The 20,537-nt window shown below is 42.8% G+C and overlaps 4 protein-coding genes across 7 annotated transcripts; 1 reads left to right on the top strand and 3 right to left on the bottom strand.

Annotated features, from left to right (window-relative positions):
- Window positions 1-6,244: 6,244 nt before the first annotated feature.
- spaw (southpaw) lies at window positions 6,245-8,776 on the bottom strand. Its single transcript, XM_070965342.1, has 3 exons — window positions 7,976-8,776; window positions 6,795-7,591; window positions 6,245-6,690 (listed from the first exon to the last, which is right to left on the bottom strand). The coding sequence occupies exons 1-3, from the start codon at window positions 8,241-8,243 to the stop codon at window positions 6,538-6,540; spliced, it is 1,218 nt and encodes a 405-aa protein (XP_070821443.1). The 5' UTR covers window positions 8,244-8,776; the 3' UTR covers window positions 6,245-6,537.
- Window positions 8,677-12,303, bottom strand: dguok (deoxyguanosine kinase). Its single transcript, XM_070965343.1, has 7 exons — window positions 11,499-12,303; window positions 11,313-11,422; window positions 11,030-11,229; window positions 10,609-10,756; window positions 10,307-10,422; window positions 9,406-9,505; window positions 8,677-9,231 (listed from the first exon to the last, which is right to left on the bottom strand). Exons 1-7 carry the CDS (start codon window positions 11,782-11,784, stop codon window positions 9,205-9,207), a joined length of 987 nt encoding a protein of 328 aa, XP_070821444.1. The 5' UTR covers window positions 11,785-12,303; the 3' UTR covers window positions 8,677-9,204.
- A 655-nt stretch (window positions 12,304-12,958) lies between these two features.
- On the bottom strand, window positions 12,959-17,091 carry tcn2 (transcobalamin II). The gene is made up of 10 exons (XM_070964516.1): window positions 16,999-17,091; window positions 16,621-16,688; window positions 15,979-16,168; window positions 15,669-15,838; window positions 15,208-15,360; window positions 14,299-14,471; window positions 14,028-14,202; window positions 13,759-13,939; window positions 13,551-13,669; window positions 12,959-13,365 (listed from the first exon to the last, which is right to left on the bottom strand). Exons 2-10 carry the CDS (start codon window positions 16,676-16,678, stop codon window positions 13,304-13,306), a joined length of 1,281 nt encoding a protein of 426 aa, XP_070820617.1. The 5' UTR covers window positions 16,679-16,688; window positions 16,999-17,091; the 3' UTR covers window positions 12,959-13,303.
- A 373-nt stretch (window positions 17,092-17,464) lies between these two features.
- On the top strand, window positions 17,465-20,295 carry ccdc117 (coiled-coil domain containing 117). Of its 4 annotated transcripts, none has more exons than XM_070965199.1 (6): window positions 17,465-17,708; window positions 17,984-18,188; window positions 18,328-18,378; window positions 18,463-18,735; window positions 19,017-19,163; window positions 19,289-20,295. In XM_070965199.1, the coding sequence occupies exons 2-6, from the start codon at window positions 18,094-18,096 to the stop codon at window positions 19,521-19,523; spliced, it is 801 nt and encodes a 266-aa protein (XP_070821300.1). In that variant the 5' UTR covers window positions 17,465-17,708; window positions 17,984-18,093; the 3' UTR covers window positions 19,524-20,295. The 4 variants fall into 4 exon arrangements, with proteins under 4 accessions (XP_070821300.1, XP_070821302.1, XP_070821303.1 ...); XM_070965201.1 differs by having other exon boundaries at window positions 17,470-17,708; window positions 18,074-18,188; XM_070965202.1 differs by having other exon boundaries at window positions 17,585-17,708; window positions 18,074-18,188; window positions 18,331-18,378.
- The last annotated feature ends 242 nt before the right edge of the window (window positions 20,296-20,537 follow it).

The following is a 20,537-nucleotide window of genomic DNA, read 5'->3' as shown; positions in this document are numbered from 1 at the left end:
CTCTCTCTCTCACACACACACACACACACACACACACACGCACGCACACACACACACACACACACACACACACACACACACACACACACACACACACACACACACACACAGAGGATGCCTTCACTTGTTTGTTATAGGAGGAGTTCTTTAGGTGATGACTTCACTTGCATCCCTTTTCCTTGGTAAGTTCACAGTTGATTTAATGCGAAAGACACAGATGATGCTCTCATTCTCAGGTTGTTGTTGTTATTACTATTATTTTTATTAATAATAATATTATTAATGTGTGTGTGTGTACCGGGTCGGATCCCTTCCCGGGTTATTATTAGTATCATTATTATTATTATTAGTATTATTAGTAGTAGTAGTATTGGTGTGTGTGTATCCCGGGTCGGATCCTGGCCCGAATTGTTGTTATTCTTATAATTAGTGTGTGGGTGTCCGGGTCGGATCCGGGTCTGGTCCCGGGACCAGACCCGGGTCCGACCCGGAACTTATCCGGGACCGACCCGGAAATTTCCCGGGACTTTCCCGGGACCGACCCGGAAATTTTCCGGGACATTGCCGGGACCGACCCGGAAATTTCCCGGGACATTGCCGGGACCGACCCGTGTAAGTTCCGGGTCGGACCCGGGTAGGTACCGGGTCAGATCCCGGGCCGGGTTATTATTATTATTATTATTATTATTATTATTATTATTATTATTATTATTATTATTATTGTGTGTCTCTCTGTGCGGCCCGGTCCAAATGGCCCACGGACCGGTACCAGCGGTGTACAGTTTTTAGTTTTAAAAACATTTGTCAGGGGTGATGAAGATACGAGTATGATGTATTGATATAAGGTGTCATCATCATAAAGTGCCAGTAGACACGGAGATCCCAGTTTCCTGCAAAGGACGGTTCTTCATGTGTGCTGCTGCTGCTACAGTGCAGCATGCAGTATCTCACGCTGTCCCCAAGAAACCGGTGCAAGCGCAAACTCAATTCCAAATAATGGATCGATTCTGTCCACTTCTCTGCTGCGTAACAGTCGAAAGCCAATCCATAAGCAGCCGTGAGGGACACGAGCTCCTCATTGGGGAAATTTCTGAAATTTTAATTTTTATATTGTTTTTATATTGCTGACAAGAGACAAGAAGAAGCTGGCTCTTCAAGCCAACGCTGCCAAATGCGCAAAATTTCTGATATGTTTGCCACGTCAGGGCCTTCATCAGCTCCCGTGGCCGATGACAGTGGTGGTGGCGACAGAAAAATTTCGGATCCCTTCCCGGGTTATTATTAGTATCATTATTATTATTATTATTATTATTAGTAGTAGTAGTAGTAGTAGTAGTAGTAGTAGTAGTATTGGTGTGTGTGTGTGTGTATCCCGGGTCGGATCCCGGCCCGAATTGTTGTTATTCTTATAATCAGTGTGTGCGTGTCCGGGTCGGATCCGGGTCTGGTCTCGGGTCGGACCCGGGTCTGGTCCCGGGTCGGACCCGGGTCTGGTCCCGGGACTGACCCGGAACTTATCCGGATCGACCCGGAAATTTCCTGGGACTTTCCCGGGACCGACCCGGAACTTATCCGGACCGACCCGGAAATTTCCTGGGACTTTCCCGGGACCGACCCGGAAATTTTCCGGGACATTGCCGGACCGACCCGTGTAAGTTCCGGGTCGGACCCGGGTAGGTACCGGGTCAGATCCCGGCCGGGTTATAATAATAATAATAATAATAATAATAATAATAATATTTTATATTATTATTGTTGTTATAATATAATAATAATAATAATTATTATTATTATTATTTATTTTTAAAAACATTAAAAATAAATAATAAATAAACATTATTTAAAAACATTGTTTTGTTTTAAAAACATTTGTCAGGGGTGATGATGAAGATATGGGTATGATGTATTGATATAAGGTGTCCTTAAACAGAGTGTCTAACCCTGAAGTGCGCAAAGTGCAGATATCTATAGGGGGACCTTCTTCTGAAGTCCTCCAGGATCTGTCTGTCGGGGACAGGGAACTGCAGCGCGAGGAATTGGCCCTGCACTTCTTCTGACAGGACGCTCTCATCATAACGTGCCAGTAGACGCGGAGATCCCGGTTTCCTGCAAAGGACGGTTCTTCATGTGTGCTGCTGCTGCTACAGTGCAGCATGCAGTATCTCACGCTGTCCCCAAGAAACCGGTGCAAGCGCAAACTCAGTTCCAAATAATGGATCGTTTCCGTCCAAATTTCTGAAATTGTAGTTTTTATATTGTGCGGCTGACATAAAAACAAAGGTCAAATAAAGCAACAGCACGTAGCCTGTTAACCATGATAAGTTAATATCCGCCATATTAGTCTGCTTCCTCTGTCGTCTTCTGCTGGTAACTTTCCCGTGTCTGTGTGGTGGTCTGCTGAAGCGCTTAGGGGTCTGTGGGAATTCCGGGATTGGGCCTTTCAGATGTTACTGGCTCGGGTTTGTCAGTGGGGGCCAGGGACGGAATGACCATCTGGCATAACGGGCATTTTCCGGGCGGGCCGACGTGCTATTTGGGCCGATAGTCGGCCACTTTTTTATTTTAAATATTGGTCTGACCAGCCCATAATACCAGACAGTCGATCAGCGGCCCGATTGACATTGCTGGCCCAATCACATCTTTAAACACCAACTTTCGCTTTGGTCTAGCCGGCGTGAAAAAAAAGTCTCTCCTTTTTTTAAAGGATTTGCCCAAGTGATAAACAGATCAACCAACCATATCTATTATTTCTCTTTATGCCATGGTCTGGGTGAATACTCGACTCTAATTGGCTGCAGGGTGTCCGTTAAAAAGTGTTGTAGGACACCTATAAAAAATAGTTCCGGTCAAATAACCTGATTGTTCTAAATTATTGCGCTGGCTCAAACGGTAGTTGGTAACCATGGCAACAGAAACTCAGAACATACGTTAACATACGTTGTTTTTTTTTGTTTTTTTTTTATCACAACAGCTAGACAGAAACAAAATTTCGCATCATCCTCTGGACACACACAAGCGGTAAGAGGTGCACTTGCCCTCTGAAATGATCATTTGTATCACGTAACATAACGTTAAGCAATCATCTCACTTCCCTCCCTGATTGGGCCTAATGTAACAGCTGCGGCCGACCGAGCTGCAGGTTCTGTGGCCAGAGCTAGTTACCTTGGCAACGCGTCACATCGAGCGACATTTAATAGTCCACTCAGTCGCTTCTTGTGGAAAAAACTTACGATTTTAACGGTAAAAACAACATTAACATATTAATAATTGATTTAATATTTATTTCTTTCGTAAGTGACCATGGTATAAGCGAGATAATGCCCTTCGAGGTGTCCATTATCAGAAATGAATGGACTCCGCTTCGCGTCGGACGGTTCATACCTCCGCGACGTGATTTATCATTTCTTATAATGGACACCTCCTCGGGTATTATCCCTTACTTCTCTCACCCTCATTCATGTGTCATCCCTCTTAAGGTTTCAGTTTCTACACTGCTATTTTTATCCTGAAGATTGACCAATAATAAAATCTCTCTCTGTTTCTCTCTCAAACATACATACACAGAGTTCAAAGTTCATTCAGGAGTTCAGCTACATTCATCCTTTTGGACTGGGTAAGTTCACAATTTATTGAGTACTACTCTTGGAAGAGTTAGCATCTGAACCATCATTTCTCATCTCTATTCTTTCTCTTTCTCTTTTCTTCCTCCCTGAAACACATAGGTACACCCAATAAGATGAATTCTGCTTAAAGATCCATTACTGTGATGGAGTGGTGGAGTGTACTTGTTGCAGTGTTAATAAATTACACTTTTTGAAAGTATTTAATGTGTCCACTCTCACTGATTCCTGTTAACTCATTGCATGGCTTAAGGTACGTGGTTTTTAAGAGTTGCACAGTTGGTATACACATTCAAGAGACTGAAAAGACTGAAAAGATGTGCATTATCGAATGGGGTGGGCCAGTATGGTCCAAAATTCCAGGGGTGATTTTTTGTCCCAGTCCACCCCTGGAGTCATGTCATCATGCTACAGTTCTATTCCACTTCTGCCGCCAGAGTTTCGCTATGTTCATTCAGAAGTGGCTTTCCAAGCTTTCTCTTTGTTGTGAGTGTATTTTAGAAATGCTTCCAAATGATGGATGTCCCAAAACATTTATTGCACTAAACAGCGTTGAAAACTAAACTGATCTCTGTTTTTTGGCAGCTGAGTTACTGTGTTTCACAGGTTACTCTGTTTGTTTTACATGTTTCCAAAGGTGTCTAAAACCAGGTGAAACTGGACAATTAATGATCCACAGATATGAATGTATACATACATAAATACATGTGTACATAATAACAAAAAACGTGTGTGTGTGTGTGTATGTATGTATGTATGTATGTATGTATGTATGTATGTATGTATGTATGTATGTTAGTGTGTGTGTGTGTGTGTGTGTGTGTGTGTGTGTGTGTGTGTGTGTGTGTATGTATGTATGTATGTATGTATGTATGTATGTATGTATGTTGGTGTGTGTGTGTGTGTGTGTGTGTGTGTGTGTGTATGTGTGTATGTAGATATATATGTATGTATGTATGTATGTATGTGTGTGTGTGTGTGTGTGTGTGTGTGTGTGTGTGTGTGTGTGTGTGTGTGTATGTGTGTATGTGTGTATGTATGTATGTGTGTGTGTGTGTGTGTGTGTGTGTGTGTGTGTGTGTGTGTATGTATGTATGTGTGTGTGTGTGTATGTTTGTATACATGGACATACATGCATGGACATACATACATACATACATACATACATACATATATACCTACACACACACACACACACACACACACACACACACACACACACACACACACACACATACATATACATACATACATACATACATACATACATACATACATACATACATACATACATACATACATACATACATACATACATATATATTTGTGCATACATATGTTCCTATCCTGTGAGATTTGTATTAAGTTCATAGCTTGAAAAACAAACTTTAAAAATAACAATTTCAGTTTTCTTCACAGTAATTAATATAATGCTGAAATATTGGTTTTCTGTCCTGACAAGAGTATTTCAGTTCTGATGAAAATGACATCAATGTTTATTTGTGTTCATTTATATTTATTTCTTGTAAAATATTGGAACTGCCTCACCACCAAACAGAGAGGTTTGTTCAGGGTGGATAAATGTGTGAGAACTTACACCTGACTGGAGGTGATTAAGCTCTCCTGCTGCTGTGTGTTGTGTTTTGAGGACAAACAATGTCAAGGTTCCACATCAGCATCATTGTACACATCATATTTCTCTATTCATGACAATATAAGTCAGTAACCTGGTTAAAAATCTCTCAGGCACTGTCACTGGCAAGTGTCGCTGAAAGTTGCCAGATCTTTTTGTCCTGGGTGGAGGTGTGGATTGAACAGTTTCAGCGGATCAGTTCCAGTCCACCCTGTCCTTCCTCCACAGTAGCTTCAGCATCCAGACGTTGACTCTCCCCATTCCCTCTCTGTTTGTTTGGGGTCTAAATCTCCCCTTGTCGCCTCTGCTTCCTGACACCCCTCACCCCCCCCTCCCCAAAATAAACAAATGCTACTGCTTTTCTCTCCCCCATTGCTCCTTCCTTCAGTGTACTTTTTGTGTTGTTCCACTCAGCCTGCCTGTTTGATCACAATCAACAAAAGAAGCCTGGCAAGAAAGGACACTAATGACCTCTGATGATGAGTGTGCTGTAAAAGGCCCAAAGATGCGGATTGGAGGCGAGGAAGGCAAATACACTGAGATGTTAGCTGTTCACAAGTCACAGCAGACAAGTGGGATTAAGATGTAGATGAGTATCTATGAGCAGGTTGAGCCTCTGAGAAGCGCCTTGTTAGGTCGCAGAGGTTGTGCATAACAGGTTTATGTGTATTTCATTCTGTAGGATCGTTACTGCTGAGAGAGTCAGTGGAAATCACTACAAATTCAATCCAGAGAGAAATAAATCAATTGTTAAAGTATATTTGTTAAAACATCCCAGATTGCTAAGTTGCTGCACAAAAGCAAATAATGGCCATTATAAAGATTTAAATCTGAAACTATTACACTAACAGCACTAAGATATTTAACATTGAAAACTGTCTGAATTTCTGTGGTTTCAGTCGAACATTGTGTCAATTTCAAGCTGTGCAATCTCAAAAACGTATATATCTAAGGCATAAATACCCAATAATCAAAAGACAAACATCACAATCATGTCAAAATAAAATGTTTTAATATATTTTTTCATATTTTATGTACAAAATATACATTATAATGCATAAATAGATAAAACATATAGCATTTGCAAAACTGAGTTTTCTCCTTACATAAGATATAATATTGTGTACCACCCAGTATGGATGAAATATAATCATTCAAACTTAAGCCAGATCCTGTCATTTGTTGTGAAAGGCCATGAAGGAGCTCTGAATTTACAAGAAGACAGTAAAGAAACAGTTGAATTAAAGTTCGAGATGATGCTCTGTTGATAGATGCTCTTGGCCTTCAGTGGCAGCCACACTCTTCAACAATCATGTCATCGTGATGCCGCAGGGCCAAATCATCGTGCTCGTAGTACAGCATGGAGAGCGGGCTGAGGCGCGTCGGCACGCAGGACGTGCAGGACACTCTTTCTGGATGGTGATGTCGCAAGAGGCTCTGAAAAATAATGGAATGATTCACATGAATAAAGAAGCAATTGTGTGGAAATGTGTGAGATTCTAAAGAGTTAAACAGGATCAGAAATCAGGGTGTCACCTTACCTGCATGTATGCATGGTTGGTGGGACGGAAGGACTCATCCAGTGGTGTAGGACACTCTCCTTCACAGCGATATGCGTTGTAGCGCTTCGGGTACACGATCCACTCGTCCCAGCCGATGTGGTCGAAGTCCACCCACATGTCCACCTTCCGGCACAGCGGCCTCTGGGGCGGCTCTGCTGCTGTTGCTGGTGCAGCAGTGGGCGAGGCCCCGTCAGGCACCCTCATCCTCTCCACCCTGTTCCTTTTGTGGCGTCGACTTTGACTGTCGGCGCTGACTCTGTCCATGGTCACGTACTTGGAGTTCTCCACAGTATGAATGAGGCTGTATGCCGTATGGTCTCTGTGGGGCAAACTGTGTTTGGAGAAGATGACCATCATGACCCGGTTCGTGGTTGGATGGTGTATTTTTCGTTGCCTTGGGAGCTTGCTGGTTATGTCTTCCCCAGCGCCGCTGCCATGGTCCACGTCAGGTTCTCCTGAGGCCTCTTGGCTCGGCGCTTTATCCCCCTGGTACAGCCAGTATTTTAACAGAGCAGTCACGTCAAAAACCTTCCAGGAAGATTTAGAGCTGCTGGGTGATGTGCCAAAGCTCCCCAGGAAAAGGTGCTCATCCTGGCATGATGTGCTGCCCGGGTCACAGCTCTGCTTTCTGGAGTGATATAAATCCACAGTGGCACGCCTGGAGCCAGAGAAAGCTGGCACTCTGATCCGTAGTTCTGCCAGCTGGACAAGCTCGCTGGTAGAGATGGACGACATGTCAAACGTGACTGTCCATCTTTCACCTGCTTGATGGCAATCTAAAAACGAGACACAGCATTTAAATGAGAACTCAAGCTCACACACAGCAGTCTGGATGATTCAGGGCAAACCAGATCCCTGGACAAATGTCAAAACCCTGGAGTGGGAGGGTGAACAGGACAGGATGTGTATTGAACCCCCCTGTGCAAGGACGTCTGAGGGCTAATATACACACCCTGTCACATAAAACAGAGAAAGCCTTTAAAGTCGAATAAGCATTTTGACACTTGCTGGGTTGTAAAAAGGGAGGGTCTGATAACACAGATAATGCACCAGCCAAAGAGCTGCTGGAGGGCAGAACACGCTGAGGAGAAACTGACACATACAGTTGTGACATGCTTCATACGCACTGATGTAAAACAATAATTAAACTGCTTACTCACCTCTGGCCATCAGACTTATGACGGCGTCTGAACTGTGTGCTGACAGGTCGTCACCTTGTGCAGTGACGGTGCCGACAGCTACTGACGACGCTCTGAAGGAGCGATACAGCTGCATCATGTACAGAGGGTATCTGCTGCGATGATTCAGTGAGAGGTTTCTGAAAGCTAAACTGTCCTCGAGGCCTGCGTGATATCTGTGTCCCTGTGCGGAGAAAACAACCCCAGAAGAAGAGAGGAGGATCGTGCAGAAAACAACCAGGACTTCCATTTCAGCTAAAACTCACAGCATGCGCTCTAATGAGAGAGAGGCTGAGCCTTCCTTCCTCCAGCTGGTCTGAGGCTGAAATGATGCTATGTGCAGACGGAGCTCCAGCCAGGCCCCTTTATAGTGGACAGCTGCCCTTTGATGACCCCTGACCACTCCAGGCATCTGAACAGCCCCTCTGATCATCAGAGCACATCACAGGGGCAGAAAACAGAAAACATTTAGCCAAGGTCATTGTCCTGTCAAAGTGCCTGGCCTTTCATATTCATTCAGGAGCCTTTAGACATGCAAAAAACCATTAACAAATATTACTTTAAATGCTGTACAGCCATTAGCACCAGTCTGTTTAGTGACAGTGGCAGAGGTAATGTGCAATTTCACACATTCAGAAAATTTAAGAAAATCTGTGATAATGAATGGACAAAATGGCAAAAAAGAAATTTAAAAAACGGATTTTATTTATTTAACATACGACAAATACAACGCTGCGCTTACTTGCGTGCTCCAGGATGTCAGTCAGGAATGTGTAAAACAGTGAGACACACAAAAACCGTGTGGCGTTCAGTAAACTGTGTTTCCAGATGGTCACAGTGACAGCGCAGATATAGTTTATAAATTACGCAGGCTATAAAATCACTTAACTGGTCTACGTTTGAAGCGCTCCAATATGTGACTTATCGTGTTAGAGAGACTTCAAGTGAAATAAATAGGACAAGATGCGACGTCAAAACAATCTCAAAACAAATATGTAAAAAAGAAGAAGCAGCAAAAAAAATAAAAAAGACAAAACTGTGTTTGGTGTAGTATGGTCCTGTGAAGACTGCAGCTTATCAAAACCTTTTTGATTATTTTATATTTCCTTCACCCTGTGAGAGGCTCATGTGTAGTTTTATGTCAGCTAACACACTTGACTGTCTGAGGTTTGACCGGTTTCATCTGTTTCCCACCGCTGACGACTGTCTTCTCATAAAGATTTGAAGAAGTTCTTCACCTGTGTATGAAAAAGGTACTTCAGGATCAGAAACACAACAAACATCAGATCAGAAAACAGAAAGGAGTCTGACTGTGCGGAAGAGAAAAGAGCTCTCAAACATTATGACGGGGCCCTCGTGTGGCCGCCCCTGGCGCAGCAGCTATTATGTCAAAATGCGATAAATAAACATACCTTTGTTATAAACTGCTCCCGCACCTCCGGGTCACGCTGAAACTCCACGCTGGCATCCAGCTGCAACACAGGTATCTGTTTCAGCTTCTCAAAATGGATTCTGTCAAGAGAGAACAGAGCTGTGTTACGCTCAACAGCCTCAAGTCATCAGACCACACACTGCTGACTGTCATCTGTTCACAGCCGGGAATCAAACAGCTGCGAGGAAAGGCATTCAAACGGCGACTGTCAGACAGGAAACTGAGCAGAGCATCCTGTGATACACCGGCTGGACCACCGCCGCCGTGAACCATTTCACTTTTTGAATACACTGTTCATACCAGATTCTGGTTGGATAATTTACAGCTAAATGTCAATTAAAAATGTAATTCCGTCAGGGTGCACATCAGGCCTGCACTGACAGCAGCTCAGGGTGGGAATTTTACTTTTTAAAATGTGAAAAACTACCAGCCACTGACAGATCAATGTTCAAATCCACCAGCCACTTTCATATTTTACCAGTACTTGGCTGGTGGCTGTGCTAACTTCCCACCCTGCCGCAGCCACCTGATTATTAAAGGAAGGCAAGTTTATTCATATGGCACCATTCAGACAGAAGGAAATTCAAGTGCTTTACAGGGGCAAAGAAATACATTATGAATAAGACATTAAGAGGGCATTAAAACTGCTTTTTAACGTTAAAAAAGAAACACAAGCTAATAAATAGTTACAGATTTGAAAGAAGTTCTCATTTAATTTGTTGGCGAGTTGCAGACGTATATGTAAATCAGAGATGTATTAATGCCTGAGACCATTTAGTGCTTCATTGACAAGGAAGAGGATTTTTAATAAGGGCCTCAAAGGTGTTCTATCAGCTAGAGGAGTGTGAACATTCAGAAGATGAAACCACACCGACACTCACTCAGTGCTCTTCTCAACAAGCCACCTCTCATGTTGAACATGAAGTTTATCCAGATAGTCCAGTTTCACTCCCTTCTCCTCTGCTCGTCCCCGATTCTGCAGACGCTCCATACATTTCTGAGAGACAACAAAGTACAATGACGTTTGTCTGAAACACAGTAAATGTCACTGATGTTTTGCTACAGTAAAGATAAAATATTAGCAACTACCACAAGCTAAAATCATGTGCTGCAAACACGCTTTGTCTTTGAGATATTGTTAGATGATAATTCTAACTCTTGATAAAATCTCTGATGTTCTTACCTTTGGTGGGGCTCTGAGGTAGATGATGCCCTCCAGCTCCACCTGGTGTCCAAACTGCTCCACCAAGAAGGAGTGCCAGTCCTGGTAGACCACCCACTCTGTAGAGTTTATACAACCCAGCTCGAACATGTTCAGGGCAAAGATGTATCTGACAGGACAGGAAGTTAAATTTAATTTCACACAGATAAAATAAAGGAGTTAAACAGTATGTAAAGCACATCCATCCATCTCATCCTAATTCTATCCTGAGCATAACTCTGTTTATCAACAACAACAATAACACAATGATTATGTGTGGATGTACGGGTGGTGTCTACAGTCTACAGCTTTCTGTGTCACATTGGTTCAACAATGCCCAACAATGCAGCCCAAACTGACATGATTTCATTTTCCCTTACCTGTCCTGTCCTGACTCACTCACCTGTCGCTGTAGACTGAGCGCTCATACACCTGGACAGGTGTCCCCTCTGAGCAGAGAAGCTGAGCTGGAGGAGGCTGCAGCTGCGTCCTCAGCCGGCTCATACAGGAATATGTCTGAAATGTGTACGACCAGCGCTGAGGGTCCTGGTACATCATCTGCAGCAGGTTGCTGACTGTCGTCTGGGGGGACCCGTCTGTCCCCTGTCAGAGACACAGAAATGGTCAGCTTGGCTTCCTTTGATTGCTGCTGCATGAAGATATAGAGGTCAGGAAATGTGCCCGACCTTCGAGGTCCCACTCTCGATGTTCTGCCACTTGCTGATAGGCTCTGCCACCACCTCCCAGTCTGGACAAGCTGACTGAAGGAGCCTTGCAAAGGTTGACTTTCCAACAGCTAAAGAGGACAAAACATCATATATTTCCAAAATTCATAGCTTGAGGTAGTTCTGAAATACTGTGAAGACACTTACCAATGTTGCCCTCGATAGAAACTCTCTTCACTCGAGCTCTTCCATCCTCAGATGAACTTGACAGGCACCTTGAACTAGAAAAACTGCGCTTTCCTGACTTATTAGCCATCCTGCTGAGGTTAGTTGTGTGTGCTGGGGTTTTGTTTCCAGCTCGCGGGACGCTGTTATGTCTCTTCCATCGTGTAGGAGGCGCACTGAACCCAAATCTCATCACCTGTATCCAACATGTTTGTTGTCTTAATGTAGAAAAACGGTCGAACAGACCACATCGATACAGAGCAGACATTACAGCAGGTATAAGTGATACTACACAAGGATTATACCGGCTATCTGTATGTCACGTGGTGCTCGCTAATATGTTGACATTACCGCTGAGTTAACCTCATGGTAGCTAGCTCATCTTCATGATGCAACATGAACTTACGTTGTGACTAATCGATTTACAGCTGAATGAACAACTATTACAATATTTATAAATAATCGATAGATAGGCTGAACTGTTCCTGTAGCGTTCACGCTTTTACGCCGCGCATATTTGCTGCTGGTAAGTAAAACTACTACGATACGTGCAGTAGAGATTGTGCTAAATGCTACAAACATTAGCAATAAAAATCACTTCCGGTACATTCTGTACTTTCGCAATAAAAACCTTTACATAAACCGAATCCCGCTCGTTTGAACAAAAAATGTATGGCAGAGTGCAAATTCATACTTGCTGGTTTTCTTACATTAAGTATACAGATATAATGACTGTGTTCTGTATAATTACAACGCAGTCTGCGGTGGTGCTAGTACATGAGCGTTTGGTCATGAACCGGAAGTGCTTTGCTCATAAACGTCTCCACATGGATGAGATCTGTGTTCTTAAAATGCATAATTTCTGTTTATGAAAAAAAAAAAAAAAAAAAAAAAAAAAGTCGACGTGGGCTTGATTTTTTTTTTAAATGTATGAAATAATACATTTAAGATAAATTAGCTGAAGCTTTTTTTTCTTCTTCCTCAGAAGCCCTATCTCAATTTGTAATATTGTTACTTTCTATATGTTATATTGTTTGTGACTATGATAATGATAAAGTCCTTGTAAACATATCTGTTTGTCATTGCCAGACTTTCTTGTTGTGGTCTTTTAACTAAACTTAACAAATTTGACCTCAAATGTACTTCTTTTTCATTATGTATTGCCTTTTTCTATATTATGTACTTGTAATGTCTTTATTATAGGAAGTAAAGCAGTAAAAAACATAAGATATAGCACAGGATATAACCCATAATTTGTTATTTTCATTTTCACATTGCACACACATGCAATAAAAATCTACATTACATTCAAATGTCATAGTTTTTATGAACCATGTTACTGAAAGAGATCTAATATTATCTAATCATTACCTCAGCTGTCACTTGCATATATTTCATATTTAGTTTGCAACAAAAACACAAAAATACAGAAACGTCATTTTAAAAAGCCATCTGAACTTTTTTATTTGTTTAAAAAAGCACAATCATGCGTTGTAATCCATTTGAACAAACATTTCACACTCATTTAACAATCTATCATAAAAAAGCTTGACAATTTACATACCAAACTAAGAATATTCACAGCAAAGTCTGCTCAATTAGTTCTAAATTACACTTCAGTTCTGTGAAACCACCAAAACCATTAATTCAGAGATGATGGCATCAGACAATTTAAGTATTATCACTGGTTAAAAAAGAAAAGAAAAAAGGATGGATAAGAGTCATGCCTGAACTGTTGTTGAACTGTGGTGCTCATTAATCAGTGTTGCATCAGCAGGAACTGCCTCTCAGTAGCTCGTGTTTTTGATGGTGATCTTTTGAGCCGCCTCAATCTTGTAATCACTTACACCTGAGGGAGCAAACCAGCATTTGTTTTTGAACCAAAGTGAAATTAAAGCAGCAGTTCAATTAAATAAAAAGAATACTTTATGTTATTTTGTGTGTGTGTGCGTGTGTGTGTGTGTGTGTGTGTGTGTGTGTGTGTGTGTGTGTGTGTGTGTGTGTGTGTGTGTGTGTGTGTGTGTGTGTCCTCACCCTGGCTGAGTGCAGTGCCATCAGAGGAGAGGTGCCAGTATCTGCGGTCACTCTGTCTGGCCTGCTCGCCGTTCACCATACTTAAGAAAGGTCCCCACAGGCTGGACTCCTTGTCAAACCTACCAGTATCAAACAGTGTAGGCACTCACATGGGACTTTAAAAAAGCCATAAAAAGCTGAAACACACAGTTACATGATGTAAACTCACGTGAAGCCAATGCCTGTCCCCTTGAGAAGTTCCAGGGCCTCCAACAGAGAGCTGCCCTTTGGCACGTCCACAGAGTAAACAGCAGTTGCCCCGCTGGACATCACCACTTCCACCGTCACTGTCACTTTGGTCTCACTCGGTAAAACCACGACAGGATCTACAGGCTCCAGCACCAGAGTGTCTGCAGGAAGGCACAATACAGTCACAATACAGACACAACCTGACATCATCTGAAGCGAGCACGGGGGCAGAAATGTCGCTGCACATACCGTCCTCATTGAGGCACGCCTTGCTTTTAAGTGTCAGGTAGGATTTCTGGTGGAGGGCTGGCAGGACCTGAGATATGGCCATGGGGTTGTGGTATGTGTTGCTTCTGGCATCTGTCCTGATGGCCTCCAGCGAGGCAGCACACTCTGCAACTGGGCTGCCCATTGCAATTAAGGCCTTGAACACAACAAACAGGCAGATTTAAGCTTTGATTTTGTAGTATAAGGTATCAGACACAGAGAGCTGAACAGAAAAAAGGCAAAAGATCCTTACCTGAACTGCAAGGCCTGTGCTGAACTCATTGCCAATGTGGCCGTCAGTCCTCTGAGAGGCCAAGAGCTTCTGCTTGATCTTAGCAAGGGCTGTGTCAAGCTCAGCAACATTGTGCACATAAGAACCAGCGTTCTTCACACACTGCAGTGCCATTCCAGCCATGGCGTAGGTGTCTAGAGAGAGAAAGTAGGATTACAACATGCATATTTAAGACAACAGGAAAGTCGAACAAAAGAAGAACTGAGAGCGGTTACTGGAGTCACAAATATAAACACTGTGGTGGCTTTAACAGAACCTTCCCATCCTGAACCTTCATTCTGGCAAATTTGGGTGAGATGGCCCACTAGTAAAATAAATCTACCATGAAGGAATTTACCTGTCTGAAATATGATGTAATGTATGCAACAAAACAGCACTGGTTTGATCTAGTTTGTGGTTGTACATCTCTGTCCTCAGTACAGAGCTCAGTCGTGTTACAACCCTGATTGCAAAAAAGTTAAACAGACAAATAAAAACAAATGCAATCATTTGCAAACAAACTGCTGAGTGTCAACAGTTTAACAGAGTGCTCCATGCAGTAATCCTTCATACAATCACGTGTTCACAAAGTGGTGAACCTCGCTCCATCCTCGCTTGTGAATGACTGAGCCTTTCCAGGATGCCCCTTTCATACCAATCATGATGCTATCACCTGTTACCAATGAACCTGTTTACCTGTGGAATGTTCCAAACAGGTGTTTTTGGACAACTTCCCGAGTCTTTAGTTGCTCCTGTCCCAACTTTTTTGAAATGTGTTGCTGATATCAAAGCAGCAGATATTAAAAAAAAATCAATGAAGCTGATGAGGCTAAACAGTAAATATACTATATTTCTTTAATCTCATCATTAGTTTAGGCAGGTTTCACTCACCGACGCTCTCAGAGTCCCCATGCGTTAAATGGTTGTGTTCTACTGCCTTGATGAGCTTGTTGCTGACATGGTTGTTGACCCTGATGCCGCTCACGCAAAGGGCGAGCACGCCCAGGGAATACTGGTAATAGTTGGTTAAAGGGCGGTGGCTGACTGCGCAAGAGAAGAGAAGAAATAAAAGAAGCCAAATTATATTAAGGCATGACTTCACAGTTATGTTGAATAAATTAAAATGTACTTTATTTTCTCCAGTGCCTCTAATGACGAATTCGATCAAAACTGAAATAAAACCTGTTGCTGCAGCATTATAAGACAAAGTACAACAGTTTCTCGGAATTTGCTTTCCGAAGAAATATCCGTGCTGACTTATCTCTGTGCTCATTTTGTAGCACAATGTAAAACAGGATGGTGAACACTTTTTATGACAACCGTTGGCCTCCAAAAGGTCAAGGAAAACTCACAGGCGATGTGTTCTTTTTCTTGTTCCATCTGCTTCTTCAGGTGCGTCAGCAGCGTCTCGCTCGCCTCACTGACGGTGAAGGTGACCGTGTTGAGGTCGTGGCAGGAGGACTTCAAAGCCAGAGTGTAAAGCGCCATGATGCCAACCACAGGCTGGCTGTTAGTGAGAGAGCTGAGAAAGATATGAGACAGGTGAGAACATCAAGGAAAAAGATAAATCAGTGAAAATCCAGATTGAAAATAGAATGACATTGTTGTTTCAGCGCAACAAGCGACACTGAAGAATGAGAGCATCCTTCAACAGTCGAATACCTTTGAATGTCATTGTGCAAACTACTTTTCAGTTGGTTAAGGTGTTCGCTCTCCTTGGCCAGGTTGTGCCGAGTGGAAAGCCGTAGTGCCAAGTGGACGCTGGGATTGGGGAGGCCTTCCTGCGTCTCCAGAGAGCGAAGGAGATTCTTATTGAGGGTCAGGAGCAGCTCGCTGTTGGATCCTTCAGTGTCTGGATTAAAAGAAGAGAAATGTGTCAGCAAATTTTTGATCACACACATGAAGTATTTCAGTAACCTTCCCTTGCTGACATCAACATGAACTTTCAAAGCATTGCAAAACCACAACTGCAGCATCAGCAGTCGCAAAACGAGGAAATAAAGACTGTGAAAACAATAACTCAAAGAAGTCTCAAGTTCCAAATATCCGCAAGTCTCTGCTTCATATTTTACCATCGTTACAGACAGACATTCACCGTAATTAAATAATTGCACAACTTTTGTCAACAAGCAAAGCAACATGAAGGCCATTCAAATTCCTGACGTAGGTTATTACAAAATCAGTGAATGTCCGGACCAATGAGTCAGTGTATCTGTAAACTGGGTTTTCCCAGAGGTCAAGCAGATTTTGTTTTGGTCGTCTGGGTTTTTAAGTGATTACTGGATTTTTATTAAAAATACTTACCACATGGTTTGCCAGAGGCAAACGCCAGCAGACCTGTGATAACAACTAAAGACAGCATTCCGGACAATCTGTGAAATGACACACAAACAGTGGAAATAAATCAATATATTTGCTTTGACACGTTAAAGTATACAGATGTACTGTAAAATGAAGAGATCAAAAGCTTTTCTTTTGTTGTCACGTATGTAAGACACACAGGGACAGAGATGTCAAACAATGAATCTGAAAATAGCGGCAATCTACTTATGGATTAGATACAAACAGCCTGCTCGGCGATGTTAGGTTGAAATTATAAGATCGTTATTCTCATATTGTCACAGCAGCTTCGTCATTAGCCTGTAAGCTTCTTAAGTTTTGCAGGAAACAGCGGTGTCTAACCTGCTCAGAGTGACTCCGAGGTGAAGAATCAGAGCTGAGTGAGGACACAGGCAGAGACAACAGCTTCTAGTGTTTCACTGTCACATGACCGGTGATCTGCGTCAGCGAGACGGTCCCTTTAAACGCCCGTTGTGGGCCGGACCACAAACAGCACGTTGGAGAGGATTACTTTTCAATCGCATGTATTCTTTGGTAAAACGAACAAAACAAGAGGCAGGTGTATATTTCACTGTAAAACAATCATCTTCCGTTCGCTGCGTATGCCGGATTTTAGAGTACAGAGACATTTTTACTAGATATAACAGATTTACGTAGCAACACACAGTTCAACTGACGCTAGTTTAGTTTGCTTCTGTAAACAAGACGTTATGGTAACTAGTTTGTCATTAAGAACTACTAATCCCACAATCCACCTGACGTAACATACGTGCGTTGTAGAATTTTGACGACACTTCTGGCGCGACTCACTTCACAACAGCTAGCCGACGTTAACCCAGCCTACTTTTTCAGCAGTTCACACCACAGGGGATGTAATTTTGGTGTTATTTCTGCTTGCAGGTGGCATTGTAATATTACCTTAGTAAGACTTGAACTTGCAGTGGCTGTCGCTGTGCGCTAACAGGATTATTCAAACGGAATACAATGCAAACTGACGGAGACTAGCCATCAAAACATAAGCACAAACAGCAAGGGGGAGGGCAGCCGCACAGGTCGGTCTGTAACGATATATGTTTCTGCTTAACTTGTGCAAAGTTACTCAGCGCAGAGATGAAGCTGTCATTCTGTCATTTTACAGTAACTTAATAGCATATTTTATCCGAAATGTCATATAACAGGTGACACGCAGTAATAGCATCGTAGCTAACGTTAGCTAAATAACCAGCTAGCTGCCCTCGTGCAGGCATATTTATAAGTTGTGCGTCATGTAGGTTACAGAATATACCTTAATCAGCCTGTCTGAGAGGTATCAATACTGATCTTCCAGGTCAGGTCCGTTTGTATTAATCTACCGGTGCTTCTCCAAATCATTTCACCGGCTGGACCACCGTGCATCACTCTGCTCTCACAAGCACAGGAGTGGAGTTTGTGCCGGCCATGTATTCATTTTCAGGCCCCACAAGCCTTCCTGAATTTGACCTCGCACCCCCGAGTACGTCTGGCCACCCACAGAGAGCGACCCTCTCCAACAAGTATGTAGCTGATGATTTGGGGTTGTAAAGTTCCTCCATACATTTGTCAGAAACACACTGGTAGTACGTGAAGTATCTTTGTAATCTTAACCTGATGTTGAATTTTATGTTTTGACACACCTGTCACTCTGTCCCGCAGCAGCTGGGAGACACGATGCCTGAGGAAGCACAGGAGGAGAGTTGATGATGAGTAAGTGAGAGATGCACACAGACAAAGCAGTCTGACAACACGTGGAGTAGTCACATATGAGCGTTTCCCATCATGTTTTCACAGGGGATGCAGTGCCAAAAGGAGGAGGTTAATGCTGGAGGCAGAAGTGGACATTTCAGAGAACTCGTACACTAGCACTCGTCAGGACTGGCCGACAGCAAACAGCTGCCCCCCTCTGTCTGTACAGCAGGCTGGCCCTGCACCTCCACAGCCCTGCCCAGCGCCTCAGCCCTTGACTTTGCCGCAGTCCTCCTCTACTCTGTCCCGACCAGAGACCGAGAGCTCCTGCATGGAGATAGAAGCAGCTCAGAGGAAGCTTCAGGAGATCGAAGACAGGTATGCATGATGTGTGAAAAGCTGCAAAAACTGCAGGTGTGAAAAGGAAAAATGTAGTGTTACTTTCCCCATGGGTGATTATTTTCATTTATTGTCTTGCTATATTATTGTTTTGTTAAAAACCGATTATATTAAGATATTGTGGGTCATGGTGTGGGGTTGTTTGGCTGCCCAGTGGTGGTGATAGCTTTTTTTTGGGGAGGTGGTCCAACAACACATGGTCCACATAGAGGGTACCCTCTATTCCTTTAAGCATATATTGCAAAATTGATGTACCATAGAATAACGCTCGAGGATGACGATGAGGATGAAGATCTTGATGTGGAACCAGCCCCCAGACGGCCGGTACTGGTGATCTCTGACAGCCTGAAGGAGGGTCTGCAGCGCGGCATCAGTGACATCCTGCCGCACACAGTAGCCCAGTCTGTGTATGTTATTCTCATTTTGGAACATTTGATGTTGAATGAAGTGATTTGTAACATGAGTCTTGTTACGTTGGTTGTTTCCTCCTTGAAAAGCTCTTGACCCTTTTTTGTTTATCTCATTCTTTCAGGAGCCATTCCTGCATGGAGTTGGTGTTGTGGCGCCCACCAGACGATCCCTTCTGCCGGAAGCGAAAGGTCTCATTACAGAAACAGCGTAAACAACAGACAGTGTCTCGGCAGCCCCCGACTCCATGTCCATCTCCCACCCCTCACAGTCCCTCCAGCCCCCCTGCAGACACGCACTCTTCTCTGTACAACTTTCCTGTGGCCCACAGCTCCGGAGAGGAGGACATGGAAATGTAATCGTGCTTGATGACTTGAAAAGTCACGCCAAAATAAAAGGTGGGACATGTTGTCATACAAAAGACTATAAAGGACTCAGAACCACTTGAAGCTGGTCTAGTTTGGAAAGGCATGGTGGCTTTACATGAATATTGTGCTGTTTTGGACAATTTGTGCAACACATCTTTTGCTTTACAGTCGCTCAGTTTCGTTTTTTTGACTGTTAAATCACTATTATACGAAAGATGTAATGATAACACTGACCGAATAATTCAGTTCTATCAGTTAAAATCTCAGAGGGAACTGTCATGATCTTAAGTCTCTGAAAAGTTCTGTAGACAGCCTTACTGTTTTATATAACTTACACAATTAACCTTTGCTGTTAGAAATAAGATCGTTTGTATATAATTTTGCCAAAGCCTGGCCAGAGACACACTGGTGTACTGTAAATATGACTTTGTTCTTTGTTAAACAGTGTGCAGCACATTAATTTAGTATTGCTTTTGTGTTCAGCTTCTGGGCATTGTTGATACAAAAAAAGGTCCCGTGTGTTCACATTTGCTCACAGCATGGCTTCCTGCTTGCAGTTGTACTTGTTGTGGTAGAGATTATCTTCCGTAGTGCTTAGCAAGTATGCCATCTGTGGGCTTTGAGGAATTTTGTAAAGAAGTAATGGAAATGCACCTTTTTATGATTTGATTGTATTTTCATATGTGCATTACAAGAATTGCGATCAGCCATCGAGTGTTATTACTTTTTATTTGTTTTTAAATAAACTCTTGTTCATGTAGAGATTCTGTGTAGCATTGGCAGTTTTTATTGGATCGCATTTTGATTTACTGTGTCCAATTTAAGGTCAGTTAGAGCCACGTCATTGTCTTGATTCAGGATGATTTCATTCATCAGTAAAGTTAAAGTGAGACTCAGTGCTGATCCAAGACTGATGCTGATGATTACAGTAACTTAAATAGGGAAGTAGTTGTTAAATAAATTGGCATTAATCGGTCTTATGGACAAAATCCAGCATCAGTCCCA

Source organism: Chaetodon trifascialis, chromosome 6, assembly GCF_039877785.1.
Source record: "Chaetodon trifascialis isolate fChaTrf1 chromosome 6, fChaTrf1.hap1, whole genome shotgun sequence".
NCBI classification, from domain to species: domain Eukaryota; kingdom Metazoa; phylum Chordata; class Actinopteri; order Chaetodontiformes; family Chaetodontidae; genus Chaetodon; species Chaetodon trifascialis.
Note: the sequence above shows the minus strand (reverse complement) of the source record. Positions and strands in the feature narration are given on the sequence as shown.